The sequence below is a fragment of the Salarias fasciatus genome, chromosome 2, assembly GCF_902148845.1.
Source record: "Salarias fasciatus chromosome 2, fSalaFa1.1, whole genome shotgun sequence".
Taxonomy (NCBI): domain Eukaryota; kingdom Metazoa; phylum Chordata; class Actinopteri; order Blenniiformes; family Blenniidae; genus Salarias; species Salarias fasciatus.
In genome coordinates this window covers 9,474,015-9,491,732 of record NC_043746.1, presented here as the reverse complement: position 1 = coordinate 9,491,732, position 17,718 = coordinate 9,474,015, and the positions used below count along the sequence as shown (strand labels likewise).

Here is a 17,718-nt window from a genome sequence, read left to right as displayed (position 1 = left end):
AGACGCCTCGCTGACCGCCGCCAACTTGCTGAGGTGGTTGAAGAAGCAGCAGTAGCCTACATGAGAGTCGATGAAGGTAGGAGGTTCTCCTTCATATTCAAGTAGAAATTATTAACTGAATTTCCCACAGATTCCCAAATCATTTGTTTTTTTGAAAATGTCACACCTGTAGCTATGACTCAGGATGCTTGGATTTTTTTTTTTTAAAAACACCAGTTTTACCATCCAAAAACAATATACTGGATGGTGGATTTTTATCCTTCTTATGCACGGCTTCAATATTAAAAGATTTTGGCCAATTTTTTTTTTTTTTCATTTCAGATAAATATTAGTACTTGTTGCATTTTGGCAGTTTAACTTGGCAAAATCTCCATAAATTCTATTCCAGTTCTCCTGAGCAGAGTGCAGTTCAATGTCAATGCAGCAGAGGTCAGTGTGCTCCAAACGCCTCCTCCTCTCTGCCTCCATCGCTGCTCACCTCACATGATCCCTTCACTCCTGTACATGAAAATGAAAGAAATGAAATGTTTCTGTATTTCATAGTTTCTTTCCCCCAAATTTATTCTTCATTTTTTGGGGGGTTGATTTTCAGACATTCTAACTTATTTCCCTTTAAAAGTAATTGTTCACGTTGTATTTTTTTGGACATTATTTTGGTCTTGAGCTTATGTTTATACTTTCGTCATCCATATAATATGAGTATATACATACATGAAGATGTGTCTAATTCCGTTACACATAGATGTTACCCAACAAAATGAATTTCACATTTCTAGATTTTACGGTCTGGTGAACAATTAAACATGCATTTAGTCCTGGTATGAACAGAAGGAATTATTGCTGTCTAACATGAAACAGTCTTTTTCTTTTCCAGAAGTATCAGCATTGCTGATCTGTGGGTCAAGGATGTCTTTTCTCTGCTTTACTTTATTTCATTTTTTTCTCGTAAGAAGTTATTGTAAAAATCTGCTGGGCACAAACAATAATAAATGTTCTACTGTTGGAAAGCTGGAATTCCTCTTTGAATGGTGTTGCATTGTTAAAGAGATGCACTCGCTGAATAAGCTGAGCACGTAGGTTGCACTCAACTGTGTTCATTCCTGCTACTGCCAGACAGCTTATTCTGTTTCTGCCCACCTAAAAAAATGACCTGTCTTCTTCTGCACTGTTGAACCAACTGTGTCTCTGTGTTATGCCCTGTAAAATCTTTATTAGTTACTCAGAAGCTTCTGGTTGCACACTCTCCCTGTGCACGTGTTCCAAAAATGGGTTTAAGATGAAGTGGTGGCTCTATTAGGTGTGAACTTGTGTGTAATTGTACCGGTGAAGATGGAGGATGGATGATACCTAATGGAAGTTGGGGGACTATTTACTTTGTGTCCTGTATTAGTTATTCAGCTTCTGGTTGATTCCTTGGTGTATTGTTTTCTATTTCTCTTCAATTATGCATGAGTTTCCATTCAGCCTGATCATTATATATCTCCACTTTTTTTTATTTGTGTTGTCACTTCCTTGTTATTATGTAAATACTTCTGGGATCCAATTCAAAAATATACATTTCCAGACATTTATCTTTTGACCTATAAACAGTGAGATCAATGGAAATAAGAACCATGAAACATGCTGGCTGTGGAGAACATGTCAGTCACGTGGACTCATTCATCTGGCATCATGACTGCTGCTTTCTGCCCCCTCTGACTGGAATGGACCCCAGAAATAGAGCAGACCGGCTTCTTCCACAGGAGCGCCAGCAGCTTCTGCCCTTGAGTTATGTAAGTTTAGTGCAGACATCTGAAGTTGCTTTACTTCTGTTGGCGCGTACACGTTTCCAGTGTTTGGGATGTTTCACCGGAAATTGATAAAAATGATCATTTCCTAAAAAGAAAAAAAAAGAAAAATCCGAACATGCACACTCCGATACATCCTCTGTCCCGTAGCATGTGTGTGTGGTGTGTGTATTATAGCACTGACTTTACAGTAAGACATTACTCTACAATTCCTCTCTCACACGCGCGCGCGCGCGGAGGACGCGCACAGACATTTGGGAGAAGCGCCGCAGTCGCTGCGTCACTGAGGACACGTAACGGGACGGCCCGAATCCCGCACACACACACGCACACACGCACACACACCGGGTGGTCGGGGGCAGAGAAGAGACCCAGCAGGACCAGCAGCGGAAACCTCCCGAACCGAGACGGTAAGCCGCCGCCGCCGCCGCGTCCCGGCGGGAGACATCCAGAGGCCGGACCGCTCCACTCGGACTGCGGCGACTCGTTTGCTGAGGCGTCAGTTTCCAACGTGGCTGCAGTTTTGTGCACAGACAGTCTGTCCTGGAGAACCGGTGCACTTTTATTGACTTTATTATTCATGTAAATATAGGTCCACGCATGTCTTTTGACTGGGAAAAGTTGCTTAAAGCCTTCTAACGGTTTGATTGATTGTGCGGTATAGATGAGGGTGTGGCTCTGCATATGGACCGCACGCACGCACGCACGCACGCACGCACGCACACACGCACTCCAAACCTTGATTATGACATTAACTTAAACCTTCCATGCTATTTTAGGAAAAGCTCAAACCGGTCTTAAACAAACAGTGCAACTTTATTTCACACAAAAGTTTTTTTTTTTTTCACTTTTCATGGATTTTAACTTAGAAAAACTTGTAATCCACTGCTTTTATTCAGACATGGTTTTTAGTTTCTTGGCCTCCTCATGCTCAACCTATGTGAAAATGGCTACATGTAGGAGCATGGATAAAGTGACTCCATAGTTTATACTGCCTCCTGACTTAAATCAAATCCCTTCCCCCAGTGTGTCTTGTTAGGTGAACATGAGGCTGAGCCGTATAGAAAATGCTCTCCCCTCTCCTTTTTTGGTACTGCGCTGCTCAGTATTACAGTAATCATCCGGCAGGAAGCAAAGCGAACAGACCGGCTCCATGATTTGACTCCGAAAAGGAAAGATTAGTGTTTCATTTTTGAGTAAATGACACCTCCAGCAGAGCAGGGATGTTGTGTGATGCTGTTGTCCTGCTGTGCCTCAATATTTCTCTCTCTGTCTCCCTTCAAGCCTGAAGCTATCAATTCCTGACAACTATTGACACATAGGACCTGCACATCTGATAAAGCAAAATGGTAAGTGACCAGGGCCTTTCTCGTCTTGCATTATATAAGAACGATGGGGGCTATATTAAACTGCGGAGCAGATCTGGTGTCTGTGTAACACGGATGTTTTTGTGCATGGTTGAAAGGGGTGTGGATGGACTGAGGTCACCTCCTGCCATCTGCCACATTGTGAGTCGTCTGCATCATAAAAGCGGCAGTGTAGGGTGTCGCTGGTACCTGTGGCGCCTGCACATCTGATAGAGACAAACCTGATGCCTCATTTCCAAAGTCGTGGCTTTGCAGAATCATTTAAGCGTCCAGGTTTATTGTCCCGGCTGAACATGGTGCCCCGGCATTACGTGCTCACATGAGGTGAGACACCTTCTTAGGTTGAGTTATTTAATCCCTCGACAGCATGGAAAATAAGATTCACCGAGGAAGTGCAATCTGTAATTTTCACATTACTTTGTTCTTTCTGATGACATTACTTGCTGGTTTGTTGCTAAGGGTTTGTATTTGTGGCCTGTTGCTATGTGGGTGAAGCTCTCCAGCTGTCGCGAAGAATGATAGCGGCTGATATGCAGCAGATTGTGTGCAGAGGCCCCTCCGCTGCACTCCAGCTTGCACACACCCGTTTGGCTGCTGGCCTCACTGCAGCAATATGGTCTCGACAGCTGCAGTTTGACTTCTCAATCCCACAACGTACAAACTTACAGTTTCATAACTTAACAGAGATGAAATAATGAAACTACGGAGCCGTCGTTGTGTGACATGCTTCACTGTGTCTGACTATTGTGTGTCAGACCCCCTGCAGTGCGAGAGAGAGATGTTCTCTGAGCAACCTGACTCCCTCCCTGCCACATGCACACGCCCACGTCTTTCCCACTCCTGCGCCCACACGAACGCACTCTGTGTCACCCTTAGCAGGCTCTGATCTGTCAGAGCGGGACAGGTGCAGGCAGTCGGACTGGCAGCTCCTCCCGCCCCTGTTGCGTCTTGTCACTTTTGAACACCGGTCTGTGCTCACACTGTGCAGGGCAGCGTGGATAAGCCAGATGTATGTTCATGAAGTGAGATATGCAGAGCAAACAAGAAACTTTATCTTAAATGGTGCTATTATAGTAGAAGCAAATCACATGTGCACGTGGAGAGTTGTATTTATCTTGATTTGTGCACGTGTTGATATTTAATGGTGAACAATTATATCTATTTGCCTGTAATGACACTTATTAGTGCATACTGAGATTTGTTGTGAATGTTGTGGGGAAAAAAAATCTGCTTTTACACAGATTTATCTGATTTTTTTTTTTTTTTTTTTAATTGCCGTCAGTTTATTGCTAATTTTTACCAACCCGGTTTCGATTCCAGTTCCTGTAATGTTATGTTGAACTCATTGAGCTCCTCACTGGCGCTACTTAGTATTACAAAGACCCTGAGACACTATTATTGTCATTGCTAATCTCTTGCAAATATCAATATTCCTCCAAAAATCAAGATTCAGACACACACAGCCCGCCACATAGATAAGTCACAAACGTTGCTGCCATGTTTGCCCCATAGCTTACATTTAACCTCGTTTGTAACTTTGAAAGCTTTCTCTGTTGAAAAAGCAAGTAGATTGTCTTGGAATGAGGAACATCAGCACATTTCTCGTGAAGGTACGGAGTCAATCGGTTGCTTAACATTTGCAACATGCAAGCTCAGCTTAGCAATAAGAAACTCTTACTTCACTGTAATATGTACTTAGTTTTTACCCAGAAAAAGAAAGAAACAAAGATCCCCACCAGGCGAACATACTGATTCTTATTGTTACAATCTGTGTTCCATGTATTCCATGCATATTGATATTATTGGTCAACATAAAAACACAAAAGTACAGCGAAGCCAGGTGGGAATGTGACCAAAGTCTCTGGAGTTTATTCTAAAAGGTAAATGGACTTTACTCACAGGATGAGTTGCATTTTGCAGCGTCAGCCGTCTTCAAACGCTTCACATGATCAGTGTCTTTCTCGCCGTCATGTGAAGGGTCGGGGGACCGATGGAACCGCCTGCATTTAGATTGGAGATGATCAGTTCTCCTAATTGCACTAACTGAGATGTCTGTGTCAGGTTTATGAGAGAGAGAATTTAACAAAAACATCGAAGTTGCTCATCTTCATCTTCTGGGGTCCATGAATGTTTAAAATCCATTACATGGTTGCCACATCGACAGCTAATCACTACTCCTTCACACCCTCCAAAGACAGACCGCACCCATTCCAAATAGCTTTTAAATTACCTTTAAGTGAATTTATTGAGAGAGTAAAAACTATATCTTGTCTTATTTACTTTTTAATTACTGGTCTTGCTGTTTGTTCTTTTATTCTTTTATGAGGTCTTGTTTTTATCTCATGCGCTTATCTGTTATCGTATCTCCTGTGAGTCATACAGAAAGTGTAAACTGTTTACTCAACAGATGGAGTGATTAGTAATCGGACTGGTTATTTATTTGAGGTTTGCTGTGGACTGAGGGTGTGGATGAATGCGAAGGCCCGCTGGCAGGTTGCTGAAGGCGAGAGTTAACATATCAGCAGAGATCCAGAGTGTGAAGCATACTTTGAATTGCCTTGTGTGCGAAACGTCGGTTCAGCTCCTGACTGCTCTTTCAGGTGTTCAGAGGAACAATATCAGACGCTCCGGACTTCGACGCCAGTGCTGATGCCGAGGCCCTGTACAACGCCATGAAAGGCATTGGTGAGTTCCTCACTCCTCTCTGTCTGTTGGACTTGTAAAGGTCATCTTTCACGCTTCCCTCTCGCCGCTTTGATTACCACTCAGAGATTTTTTTTTCTCCAAAGAATCTGAGGCAGTGATAGAGTCTGTGGTTCGTTTGTCTTCTTTAGGCAGTGATAAAGACGCCATCTTGGACCTGGTCACCTCTCGAAGCAACGCCCAGCGGCAGGAGGTCATTTCAGCGTACAAAAGCAGCTTTGGAAAGGTTCTCAATGGCTTTATTCTTTAAATCCCTTTTTTCACTGCAACAACAGTCTGAACGTTCTGCATTTTAGAAAGTGTCTTATAATTATTTTCACTGCTTTGTTTCTCAGGACCTGATTGACGATCTGAAATACGAGCTGACGGGGAAGTTTGAACGCCTCATTGTCAGCCTGATGAGAACACCGGCCTACCACGACGCCAAAGAAATCCACGACGCAATCAAAGTACGACGCTCTCTCTGTCGCTCCAGTCTTCCAAACTAAAACTGGTTCATATCTTCTAACTTAATGTTCTGCTTAAAGGGAGCTGGAACGAATGAGAGATGTCTGATTGAGGTTCTGGTATCTAGAACCAACAAGCAGATACACGACATGGTTGCAGCATACAAGGATGGTAAATCCTGTTAAGATAACATTCGATTATGCATAAATAGGAAACATTAACGGCCTTTAACGTTATTATGTGTGTTTCCAGCTTATGGCAGAGACTTGGAGGAGGACGTCATCGCAGACACTTCGGGTCACTTTAAGAAGATGCTGGTTGTTCTCCTGCAGGTCAGCTCGCCGGGGGTTTGTGACGGAGAGCGGCTTAATGCAGCGCATTTAATCACTGACTAATGAGCAGTGTGTTGTGCTGGTTTGACGGCTGCAGGGGACCAGAGACGAGTCAGGAGTGGTGAATGCAGACCTGGTGGAGCAGGACGCACAAGTAAGGCTTTTGAACATTTGCAGTTCAGTTATTATCATTTTTTTAATCATCTATAATTTCCCTCCTCTTCGTAGGACCTGTATGAAGCAGGAGAAGCGCAGTGGGGGACCGACGAGGCCAAATTCATCATGATCCTGGGAAACCGCAGCGTGACCCACCTCCGCATGGGTGAGCGCGGCTCTCAGGGACGTTAGCACGGCGGTGTGGCATGCTGCTCATCCCCACTGCAGCCTTCAGTCGCCCAGCACGTTAGAGGCTGCCGTTGCAGTGTAATTGTCAAAATTCTTCACAGAGACACTCTGCAGCTGCTCAGTATTGAAATCGGGCACTTTCCAGCTGAACTTTGACCCATTACGACCTGAGTCAACATTTGCGTGTTTCTGTTTTCTTACCGTTGTGAAAGTCTTGTGAGCTTTGCCCTTTGAAGCTGGTTTTATCCAATAATGAAAAAGCTCTGACTTTCAGCTTTTTCTCTGTTTAAACATCTTAACCTCTCCTGACGTGCTTTCAGTTTCGATTGCCTGAAAACATAAGATCATAAATATCCTGTAACTTTGTCCTTTATGCAGTCTTTGATGCTTATGAGAAGATTGCAGAGGTGTCCATTGAGGACAGCATTAAGAGCGAGCTCTCCGGAGACTTCGAGAGGCTCATGCTGGCTGTTGGTGAGAAACACTCTGAAGTCATTATAATTACAGTTTTAAAGTGACTACTTTGTTCTCTGTTTACCACAGTCTTTTCTTCTGGTGTTTTCCCACAGTTCAGTGCATCAGGAGCGTCCCCATGTTCTTTGCCAAGCGTCTCTACAAGTCAATGAAGGTGAATAAACGTCCATCTTTAGCCTGCTTCCCGTAGACCAGGGGCGTCAGACATGTGGGCTGTGGATAAAAGATCGGCCTGATCGGGTTCAATCTGACCTTTGAGACGACCTTGGAAAATGACAGACAGGACGTCAACAAAAGGAAAAGTAACTGTGGTTCCTAATGTGACCACTGGGGGGTGCACTCTTACAGTATAACAGTAAACCCCAAAGCTGTGCTGCTGAAATCCAGCATCGGGCCACTGCAGAGAAGCGACATGTCTGAAGAGACACACACTGCAGTAGACTTTAGATTACACTGTGAATTTTATGCAAACATTAGAAGAATTTACTCGTAGTTGTTGCTTCTAGTTAATGACAGCATTGTTTTGCTTGTGTTGTCAGTAGATATCAGTGCACTGACATTCTGGCAGATCCTGGATGAATGGATGGGTGGGTGGATGTTTGCACTGACTCCTCACCTACTGTGTGTTTCCCTCCCAGGGTCTCGGAACGGCTGACAACACTCTGATCCGGATCATGATCTGTCGCTCTGAAATCGACATGTTGGACATCCGGGAGTGTTTCCGTCTCAGATATGAGAAGTCTCTCTACAACATGATCAAGGTTGGAAAAATATCGCAGCTTTCACACACACCCAGTATCTTCCTGCAGTGCACGGCTGATTTCTCGCTTTTGTTTGTGTTTTTGTGTAAAACAGGACGACACGTCTGGGGATTATAAGAGGACTCTGCTCAACCTGTGTGGAGGAGACGATGAGTGAGTTCCATGATGCAGCGGCCAGATGGTGGTGACAGAGCATCACTTTTCTAACTTCTTCCTCTCATGATAACTTCTTCCTGGAGACATATATAAACCTCTTACATGATGCTTAAACCTCAAAGTTGTCAAAAATCTACCCACTGCTGAAGGTTTGTGCTCTGCTGAATGTTCTATCAACGCCGATCGTTACAGCTTAGCTGGAGAGTTCTTCCCCGAAGCTGCTCAGCTAGCCTACAAGATGTGGGAAATAAGTTCCATGACCAAAGTGCAGGTTTGGGCTCCATCCGCTCCCGCGCTAGATGTGTCACTGCATGCTTGGCTCGGCTTGTATCTCAGATACCTGCTGGCCCTGCGACGACGTGCGTGGCGTGGCAGCGCCACAGACATGTGCCGATGGCGCAGCTTCATCTGCACAGCGAAAGGCTTTGTCTGGCTGAAGATTTAATTGAGATGCTGTTGTATCACGCTCTCTCCGCCGCTGTTTGGAGGTGCATCATGATGAGCAGAGTGAACGCCCAAAACAGCTCCGCATAGTTCATAACAAAAGGCTGCTTCACTAACACTGTGTTATAACTGTGTGATAACTGGCTGACCTCTGACCCTCAAAGCGGCCCTTCCCCCTCGAATGGCAGGAAATTGAATAATCTGTTTGTATAAAAATTTCCATTTTGCATGCGTTGCAAAGTTCTGCATGTGATGTGCTGATTTCAGTAATAAAGCCGAATGTCTCATACAGACGACGCTTTGTAAATGTTCTTCCTATGTTGTTTCTGAACCTCGTCAGCTGAGGCCCACAGTCCGTCCAGCGTCTGGTTTCGACCCAGCTGCCGACGCCCAGGCACTGAGGAAAGCCATGAAGGGATTCGGTATGCCGCTCAGAAGACTGAGGCGCATATTAAATGCAAGGAAAAATGTCTTCAAACAACTTTTCAGTTTTGTTATTTCCCCGTTTTCAACCACAGGAACGGATGAAGATGCCATCATTGACATAGTAGCACAGAGAAGCAATGCTCAGAGGCAGGAGATCAGACAGACCTTCAAATCTCTGCTCGGCCGTGTAAGTAAATGATTAGAAACGAAACAGAAGGAAACAAAACTATTGTTAATTTTTCCGATCAGATTGAGTCAACCACACAGAGTAAACAAACTGCTCCAATACCGACTTTTTTAAATGTCTGATTGTCTCTCAGGATCTGATGAAGGACCTCAAGTCTGAACTGTCGAAGAACCTGGAGAGGCTGATTATCGGCCTCATGCTGACCCCTGCTGAGTTCGATGCCAAAATGATGAGAAAGGCGATGGAGGTAACGGAGGAAAATGTTCCAACTGAACTGTTCTGTACAATTATTGTCTCTTTACAGTGAAGACACGGGAACTTATGTGTTTCCAAGCTGGTCTCAGCCACTGTTTGGCACACAGTCGTATAGCTGGTACCCGGATGCTGTGCCACTTATATGGAAAATATTTAGATAATCAAATGACTTCAATTATAGCCCATCAAGGAAGCTTGACTCATCTTTTGTTCCCTTTTCTATTTTTATCCAGTTCATTTTTAGCTTTGTCCATCAGAAAGGAATTCAATTGAATAATTTCAAACTTAAAAAAAAAAAGAAACAAGAATCCATCAAAGAACAAATGAGAGAACATACAGTACCGATGTGTGATTAAAAATAAAACGTGATCTTTATGAAAGATTATAAATCTTAAAAGCTAGGGAACAAAGTCCAAACTAAGTGAACCATTTAAGAGCAAGACAGACAGGTTTATAATCTCTGGTTACATTAAAAAAAAAAAAAAAAAACTGAAACACACAGCTGAAGAACAAGAGCACAGCCACAAATATACTGAAGCACCAACACATGTACAGAAAATCCAAAAACTGACTAAAACAGGGGAAAACATGGGAAAGCACAAAACAAATAACACCAGGATCATAACAGGTGTATGTTTTTTTTTTTTTTGTTGTCTAAATGTGTTTTTTCTGTGTTGCGTTTGTGCCTGACACTCTCACCTTGTCAGGGAGCTGGGACGGACGAGCACGCCCTCATCGAGATTCTGGTTACCAGGAACAACGAACAAATACAAGCCATGAACGCTGCCTATAAGGACGGTGAGTTTGATTTGACCAGCACTACATTCAGAGTCCGTTGCTACAGTTATAAGATGTTCCTTTTATGGTGCAGCCTACAAGAAGTCCCTGGAAGACGCCATTCAGTCCGACACTTCAGGACATTTCTGTCGCATCCTCGTTTCTCTCACACAGGCAAGATTCAGCATCACCTTGAGAATTTTATCAAAGTTTGTTTTTTTTTATATATCATGTCAAAATACCTCATTTGAATTGTTGATACCTTTAACAGATGAAGTTGAATTTAACCGAGTTTGTTACGTTCAGGGTGCGAGAGAGGAGGGCCCTGCAGACATGGAGAGAGCCTTGGCTGATGCACAGGTGATTCACCCAATCCCCCTGCAAGATTTTACTGTCATATAAAATGAAATAAAGCATTTAAAAAAAAAAATTCTCCATAAATGATCAGGAACTCGCAGATGCATGCAATGCAGACTCTGACGACATGGAGATGAAGTTCATGAGCATCCTGTGCACCAGGAGTTTCCCCCATCTCAGGAAAGGTAGCACAAGTTCCTGTTCTTTCATTTCAGTTTTATGCACAGAGATTGAGATTGTGATAATTATTCATGTTTTCCCATTCGGTCAGTTTTCCAGGAGTTTGTCAAATGTTCTAACAAGGACATCGAACAGATTATCAAGAAGGAAATGTCAGGAGATGTGAAGAATGCATTTTATGCAATAGGTAACTATAGTCCTTGACGTTCAGCTTGATTATGTGCAACATCGAAGTTGGAGCTGACAGCATGCAGTGTGTGAGCAAGCCTCAGCGCTTTCTCTCTCTCCCTTTCATCTGCAGTTCGCAGTGTGAAGAACCAGCCGTCCTATTTTGCAGATCGTTTGTACAAAGCCATGAAGGTATTTCATGAAGCTGTAAAACTACGCAAAAAAGGGAATACGCTGATATTTATAGGCGGTGATTTGTGTACTTTCACAGTAAAAGCTTTCAGCTAAATGAATCCGAGCACACAGAGAATCCGCTGATGTCTCCTGCAGGGTCTTGGTACAGACGACCGGGCGCTGATCCGCATCATGGTGTCCCGCAGCGAGGTGGACCTCTTCAATATACGCAAAGAGTTCAAGGAGACGCACGACGCCTCCCTCCATGAATTCATCCAGGTAGAAACAATGATTGTAAGTCGGAGTCTTTGTCTTTACTAACACTGTGTTTGGTTTGTGGTGCTCCCCTCTGCAGAGTTCTTCTCTCACTGCCTTTTGTCCCGCTCTGTGTGTTTGCGTGTGAGTTGCACATCCTCCTTTTTTTTTTTTGTTGCTGCTGCTGTGGTGGGGCGGTGGGGTTTGATAATCTATAGCTGCTCTGCGGTGGATTCTGGGTCTGTGGCCACTGCACAGCTGTTTAGGAATTCCCCTTCAAGCCTGACTTCCTCTGCATATCTGCTGTTTGATTGGCTGAGCGCGGCCGGGACAGGAAGCTCCTTAAAGCAGGTCTATTATAACTTGCAGATGAAATCACCATGACATAAATACAGTCTGCCGAATTGGACGGTAAATATATTTTTCTGGCAACAGCAGCAGAACTTGTTCATATTATTACCCAAGGCATACATTGGAGTTAATAATATTCTTACAGTTTGTTTCTGGAAACTTTTATAAAACTGACATTTAAATATTAATACCACCCCTCCCTGAAACTGCTTTAAACCTCTGTTTTTATAGATTAGTCAGGTCACACCTATTTTATATATATAAATTAAAGAAATGAGAGTGCATTTTCCAAAATGAGGAACACATCCTTGAAAAAAAAGTTTAAGAATGTTACATTATGATGATGCTGATCTTAAATGACTGATCTTTATCTCTGAGCGTCAGCTAATTTAAAGGGTACTTCCATTTTTACCTCCTTTGTTAACTTCAGCTGATTTCGTGACCTTTGCTGCGGCTTCGCTGTTTCGTGTGAACCAGAAGAAGCCCCTGCCGTCCCATGTCCGCTCTGTGATGAATAAATGTCAGCAGACATGCACACGATGGAAACGGCACTGACTCCTGCTGTGCGTGTGTTTTCTGTCCACGTCCAGGGCGATACCTCAGGAGACTACCCTGCTGAGAAAACCCTGCTGATCCTCTGTGGAGGGGAGGACTGAGCCTGCCGCGTCCCTGCAGCTTTACCCACGGCCTCGAGCGACCGCAAGACAAAATCTGTCCACTGAGTGAAACTGTGGTTGTTTAGCGTCAGTGTCTTTCAATGTCCCCATTATCAAGCCAAACCAAGTGACCTATGACCTCTCAGCCTCACACGCCAGTTTTCCTTTGCTCTAACTTTCCCTGTCAGACAGGAGGAGATCTGTCTGTCCTTTTTCCTTCATTTCTTTATTCTTCTTTTTTTTTTTTTATGACACAGAACTTCTGTTTCCCTGTAGCGTTGAAAGAGGCTTCACATACAGCTCAAGCAGTGCCTTCAGGTTGTAGGCCATCCAACAAGTACTGTGACTATACCGTAAATAAAACAGTTCTAATCGAATCTTAAAGTGTCTTTTTTTGCCATTTTTTTTCCTCAAACTCATATTTGAATGAAAAGCACAGGAACAGACCACATATCCATTTTTAGTGTGTAATGGTTGGGTTCCTGGCTAATTCAATGATTAACTGTGCTGATGCTAACTCTATTGAGTGAAAAGGGAACTAGAATATTTAACATCAGGAAACTCCCACTCAATGTTAATATGTCTTAACAAACTCAAAAAATACCCCTCAATTGTAGTTTATCGTTAAAAGGGAAGTAAAAACCAAGTAAGCGATGATAATAATCAGGATTTAGATTGAAGATACTTTTAATCCAGTTATAGCTGCGGTTGTTTGGAGGAGTATTCACTCTGCTTTTTAAAAATAGAGTAGTTTACACTGTGTATTATCGTGTTACCATACGCTTTATTCCCTGTGCATTTGAGGCACTCCTATACTTGTCAGTGCAGCCGAAAAGAGCAAGGCAGCTGCCTCCGTCCTTGTTAGTGTCTCAGTTGGTTGCGTATCCGTGAGTGCAGCTGTTGTCAGGCCATTTTGAGTTAAAAGAGGAAAGGAGAAAAAAGATGTATGCGGTGAGGAAATCCCCTGCAGCACGCCAGAATCCAAGGCAACAAATAGAGTCTGCTGCACTCAGGCACGTTAGTTTTAATGGCACACCCAACCTGAAATTGCCCTATTTGATGATAATTACAAGAGATTAGGAGATTACTTCAATAGCACTTGGTTATTCTCAATGCATACAGTGTTCCTGACACCCTGCTTTGATAGGTGGGGGAACTTACTGCACTTTACATGTTTCAAAGCTGTTATATCTGCAGAGGGAGTCATGGGTGTTCCTCCAATTGTTGACTTTTTGTCTGCAGTCCTCATAACTGTAAATGCATGAAGTTCTCATGCAAGTAATACACTGGCTGGTTGCAGACTTACTGTGCATGCATGCATGCACAGTAACCAGTACTGTGCACTCTGTATACATGCATACCAGTATGTTTATGGAGGTCTGAGCATTTTCCTTAACTGCCTTTCTCGTTGCACTGTGTCTCGTCCAGATCTCTCGACATGCATCCATGAGTGAGGCAGCGCCATTAATGCAAGCTGCAGAGCGACATGCATTCAAATGTGTACAGTGTTGTTGTGCTTCCCAGTAAAAGGCAGGACACACAGTTGGACACACACCAGGTTCTGTTCAGGCCGAGCCTCGCACTATCGGGCCATTTCATTGGGCTCTGGGAATTCCCCAAGTCTCACAGTGAAATTGCTTCCCCCCTATTCACCAGTTTCCTTAAAAAGTGCCTCTGACAAACAAGCTGAATGTGTGGGTGAGTTGCTGTTTATTTGTTTTAACGTTCGACGTGTAGGTACCGAATGTGACAGATTCGTTAAAGCCTGTGACACATTGTCTCTCTATGTAAGTTTTTTTTCTTTTTTTTTTTACTTAGTGTGGGCTGCTATTATTTAATCTTGTTTCTGAAATAGAATGGTAGCCTTTTGTTTCCTCGCACACAGATGTGATGAATTCTGTAGAAAGAAAAATGTACTGAACTTAGATCATAAGAAAACTTTTATATTCTGACAAACATTCTCATATTTTTGTTATAACTTTTTTTATTTTATTTTGCTGATTTGAATGATGAGAATTGTAGGGAGAAAAAACCCATAAACATTTTTGTAACTTCATTTTTGTCTCAAATGAATAATTTATTATTGGTGACACAGAATATTCATAGGCCTGGGAAAACTGAGTGTCACACATGAGTTTTATTTTGCTTTTTCTACTTTTTTATGATTTATTATCCACAAAGATCTAACTAAACAATTACAACCTTGAATATTTACACTGCTATCTGGTTATGCTGCGTATGTAGCTGTCTGTTTACTGTGACAGAGACTCAGTAGCTATAATGTCCCTGATTTAAAAGACTTTTGAAGACAGAAACAGCCTGGAAACAAAGGCACATTTTGTGTTCGCCTGCAGCACAGAGCTAATGAATATCAGCTGCTAATTTCTGCTGCTGGGAGAAGGAAACCGAACTGTTCCTGTTTGCCAGCGGGATGAGCGGCGCTGTGAGGATTATCTGCTGCCTCTCCTGTCGTGGTGCAGTGAGGCGCCTGCTTCAAAATGTTTCTAATGAAGGTGGAAGAGTAGAAAACAAAGGGTAGAATTTGTTACCCAGTGGCAGTAAATGATGTGTGACATTTCCTGCATCCTCACGCCTGTGTCTGTTGTTTTGTACTGGCGGGGTCAACGTCACATCCCAGTCTGAGACTGAAACACTGCAGGTTGATGGAAGGAGCAGAGCTGAGGAAAAAACAACTACTTCAACCACTCAGTGTGTGTACGAGTGTGTGTGTGTGTGTGTGTGTGTTAGCTTCATGAGGTGTGTGAGGTGCTGCTCTCCAAAAGGGACACACACAGATCGCTGGAACTGTCTGTTGCCGGGTTCTTTCACTGCATGTGACTCTTCATCTGACATGAAAAAGCAAATCAAATATATTTTAAAAGGATTTCCCCGTAAAGTTCTGACATACGAGACTCACACAGTCAACACATTACTCACTGTCTCTCGTTCTTGTTGTCTCTTTTCTCTTACAGTAAGATTTTTATACAGTCAGAGGCACAAACGTGCATAATAGTGAGATCCTCACATTGACTAACACAGACACGGTTTAAAGAGAAGAGAAGGTTCTCATGAAACTGTTGCGTTAGTTTTGACAAATCCACCATCAGCGCTGGACTTCCCTGCATTACCAGAAATGTTGGCAACATAAAGAGAAAAGCAAAGGTGTGACTGGTTATTCTGAGTTTATGGTGAATCATTGTGTATTCACTGGCTGAGTGTTTTCTGTGCTAACACAACATGCTTCCTGGTAAGACCGTCAATGTCTCCGAAACCTTTTGGCCAAAATGGTTTTAGTCTCTCTGTTAAGAAGAAAGGAGATTCTTCACTCGAGACTTCTCGGTTGATCAGGTCATCGATGTGGGGGATCCCAGAGCTCAGCTTTCAGGACCCTTGTGATTGTGCTTGCTCACAAGCAGGGGCTGTATAACACACACCAGCTCGTGTGTTTCCAGTCAACAGAGGAATACTGTCTGCTACTCCCTGAGGAACAAATATAAACACAAAAAAAAAGGATGTGCTGATTCCCACAAGATGTCACTATTGCTCTAAACAATTGATTCATTTCCAGACCAGGTCTTGGGATCATGAATGAAGTTATGACTTTAAATTATAGCGTTTGGCTTTTAAGATAAGAGTAATCCTGTCGATAGCAGGCCGAGTTCATCTTCATTGAAGAAAGTCCCAAACAGACTCGAGGAAGTACAAAAAAGATGTTGTTTAATCTCTAAGTAGTGATGCTGGTATAAACTTTATCATAATGTTTCAGAATAACTTTTATTGTGCTGTTTAGGTGTTTTGTTTTTTTATGAGTTAGCAAACTGTGAGGTCTTTACAATCTGACTGTTTCCAGTAGTTGGACTAGTTGTTTCAGTTTTTGAATATATTTTACAAATGTTTTTGTTGCAGCTTTGCTAATGTAAGAATTAACTTCCCAAATATTTTTTTCTTGTTTTGTTCCAATAAAATAAAATTCCAAAATACTACTATGTGCAATTGTTAAAAGGCTGATTAGAATCTGGGTGTGAGCGAATGTGCGGCATTAAACGAAAAATGTTTAACTTGCTTTAAAACAGGCGTGTTTCAGAGAATAAGTGATTAATGCTGCTGTAAACGGAACAGGTTTGAAAGAAGACAAAACAAGCAGCTTTGCCACATATAGTAGTTCTTGAAAAGAGAGCAAATCCAGCAGTAAGTCAACTTGTACGGCATCTTTTATGTTACAGTAAAGTACAAATGACGAGAGATTATGAACAAAATAATAATATTTAGAATATGCTGTTTGATAACATTGAATATGAAATAAATCATTTTCAAAAAGGTCAAGCCACAAATGAAAGTAATGACATTAATCGCAAAAACTAGAAATGATGTAAAGATCAAGTAAAACTGGAACCAGCCAGGAAAAAAAATTACATATATCCAAAAGTTAAAAAACAAAAATGTCAAGCTGTTCAGAGAAATGAGACCTTTAAAAGTTTTTTTTTTCAAATAGATTAAAACTGAAAAAAAAAAATAAAAAATTAGAAAAACACACAGGGGGGAAAAATATATCAGCCATGATATATCATGATACACCATGAATACACATTTTCAAGTAAAATTCCTAAAAATCACAGATTTTGAAAGTATTTTTTTCTTACAATGTCTTTAAAAATAGAAGCGTAAATAGAAAAAAGATTGACTATGTTTTTTACTTACTTAAGCTGGCATTTTTATTCCCTAATGTGGGGTTTCTTAAAATTCAAGGAGTAGGAGATGCTTTCAGAGATCATATGACACACTTTATTTAAATACACTTTGAGGCAAACTGCTTTAGTTTATTTAAAACTGACTTAAATTAAATTGTTATAAGAATTTGTTCGAGGTTTTCATTGTGAGAGACTTGTTAGAGTGAAATAAATGAGCTAAAAACTTTTTGAACATTTTGTTGAGGATTCGTAAAACAGATCATAGTGAATGGATGACTGGCATTTCCTTCTCAAAGTGTTTGTTTGATGTCGATCTACCCAACCCCAATCACACTGTGAAATGTAATGCTATTGCCACATATTTCCACTTCACCTGTCTTACGTTTTGAGAGCCTTCATCCTTCTGAGTTCAGAGGAAACTCACCGTG

General features: G+C 42.2%; 1 protein-coding gene across 2 annotated transcripts; it reads left to right on the top strand.

The window, feature by feature from the left end:
• Positions 1–2,057: 2,057 nt before the first annotated feature.
• On the top strand, positions 2,058–12,953 carry anxa6 (annexin A6). Of its 2 annotated transcripts, none has more exons than XM_030110058.1 (25): positions 2,058–2,197; positions 3,072–3,136; positions 5,755–5,839; positions 5,989–6,083; positions 6,193–6,306; positions 6,385–6,475; positions 6,557–6,636; positions 6,734–6,790; positions 6,865–6,958; positions 7,360–7,455; positions 7,551–7,609; positions 8,094–8,216; positions 8,311–8,369; positions 8,565–8,643; positions 9,157–9,238; positions 9,335–9,429; positions 9,563–9,676; positions 10,392–10,482; positions 10,556–10,635; positions 10,768–10,821; positions 10,910–11,003; positions 11,090–11,185; positions 11,300–11,358; positions 11,497–11,619; positions 12,537–12,953. In XM_030110058.1, the coding sequence occupies exons 2-25, from the start codon at positions 3,134–3,136 to the stop codon at positions 12,600–12,602; spliced, it is 1,989 nt and encodes a 662-aa protein (XP_029965918.1). In that variant the 5' UTR covers positions 2,058–2,197; positions 3,072–3,133; the 3' UTR covers positions 12,603–12,953. The 2 variants fall into 2 exon arrangements, with proteins under 2 accessions (XP_029965918.1, XP_029965909.1); XM_030110049.1 differs by having other exon boundaries at positions 11,497–11,634.
• The last annotated feature ends 4,765 nt before the right edge of the window (positions 12,954–17,718 follow it).

Coding starts and splice junctions, on each gene's coding strand:
- anxa6 (XM_030110049.1), top strand. Junction 6,476..6,556: donor GGTTGCAGCATACAAGGATG/GTAAATCCTGTT, acceptor GTGTGTTTCCAG/CTTATGGCAGAGACTTGGAG. Junction 9,677..10,391: donor TGATGAGAAAGGCGATGGAG/GTAACGGAGGAA, acceptor TCACCTTGTCAG/GGAGCTGGGACGGACGAGCA.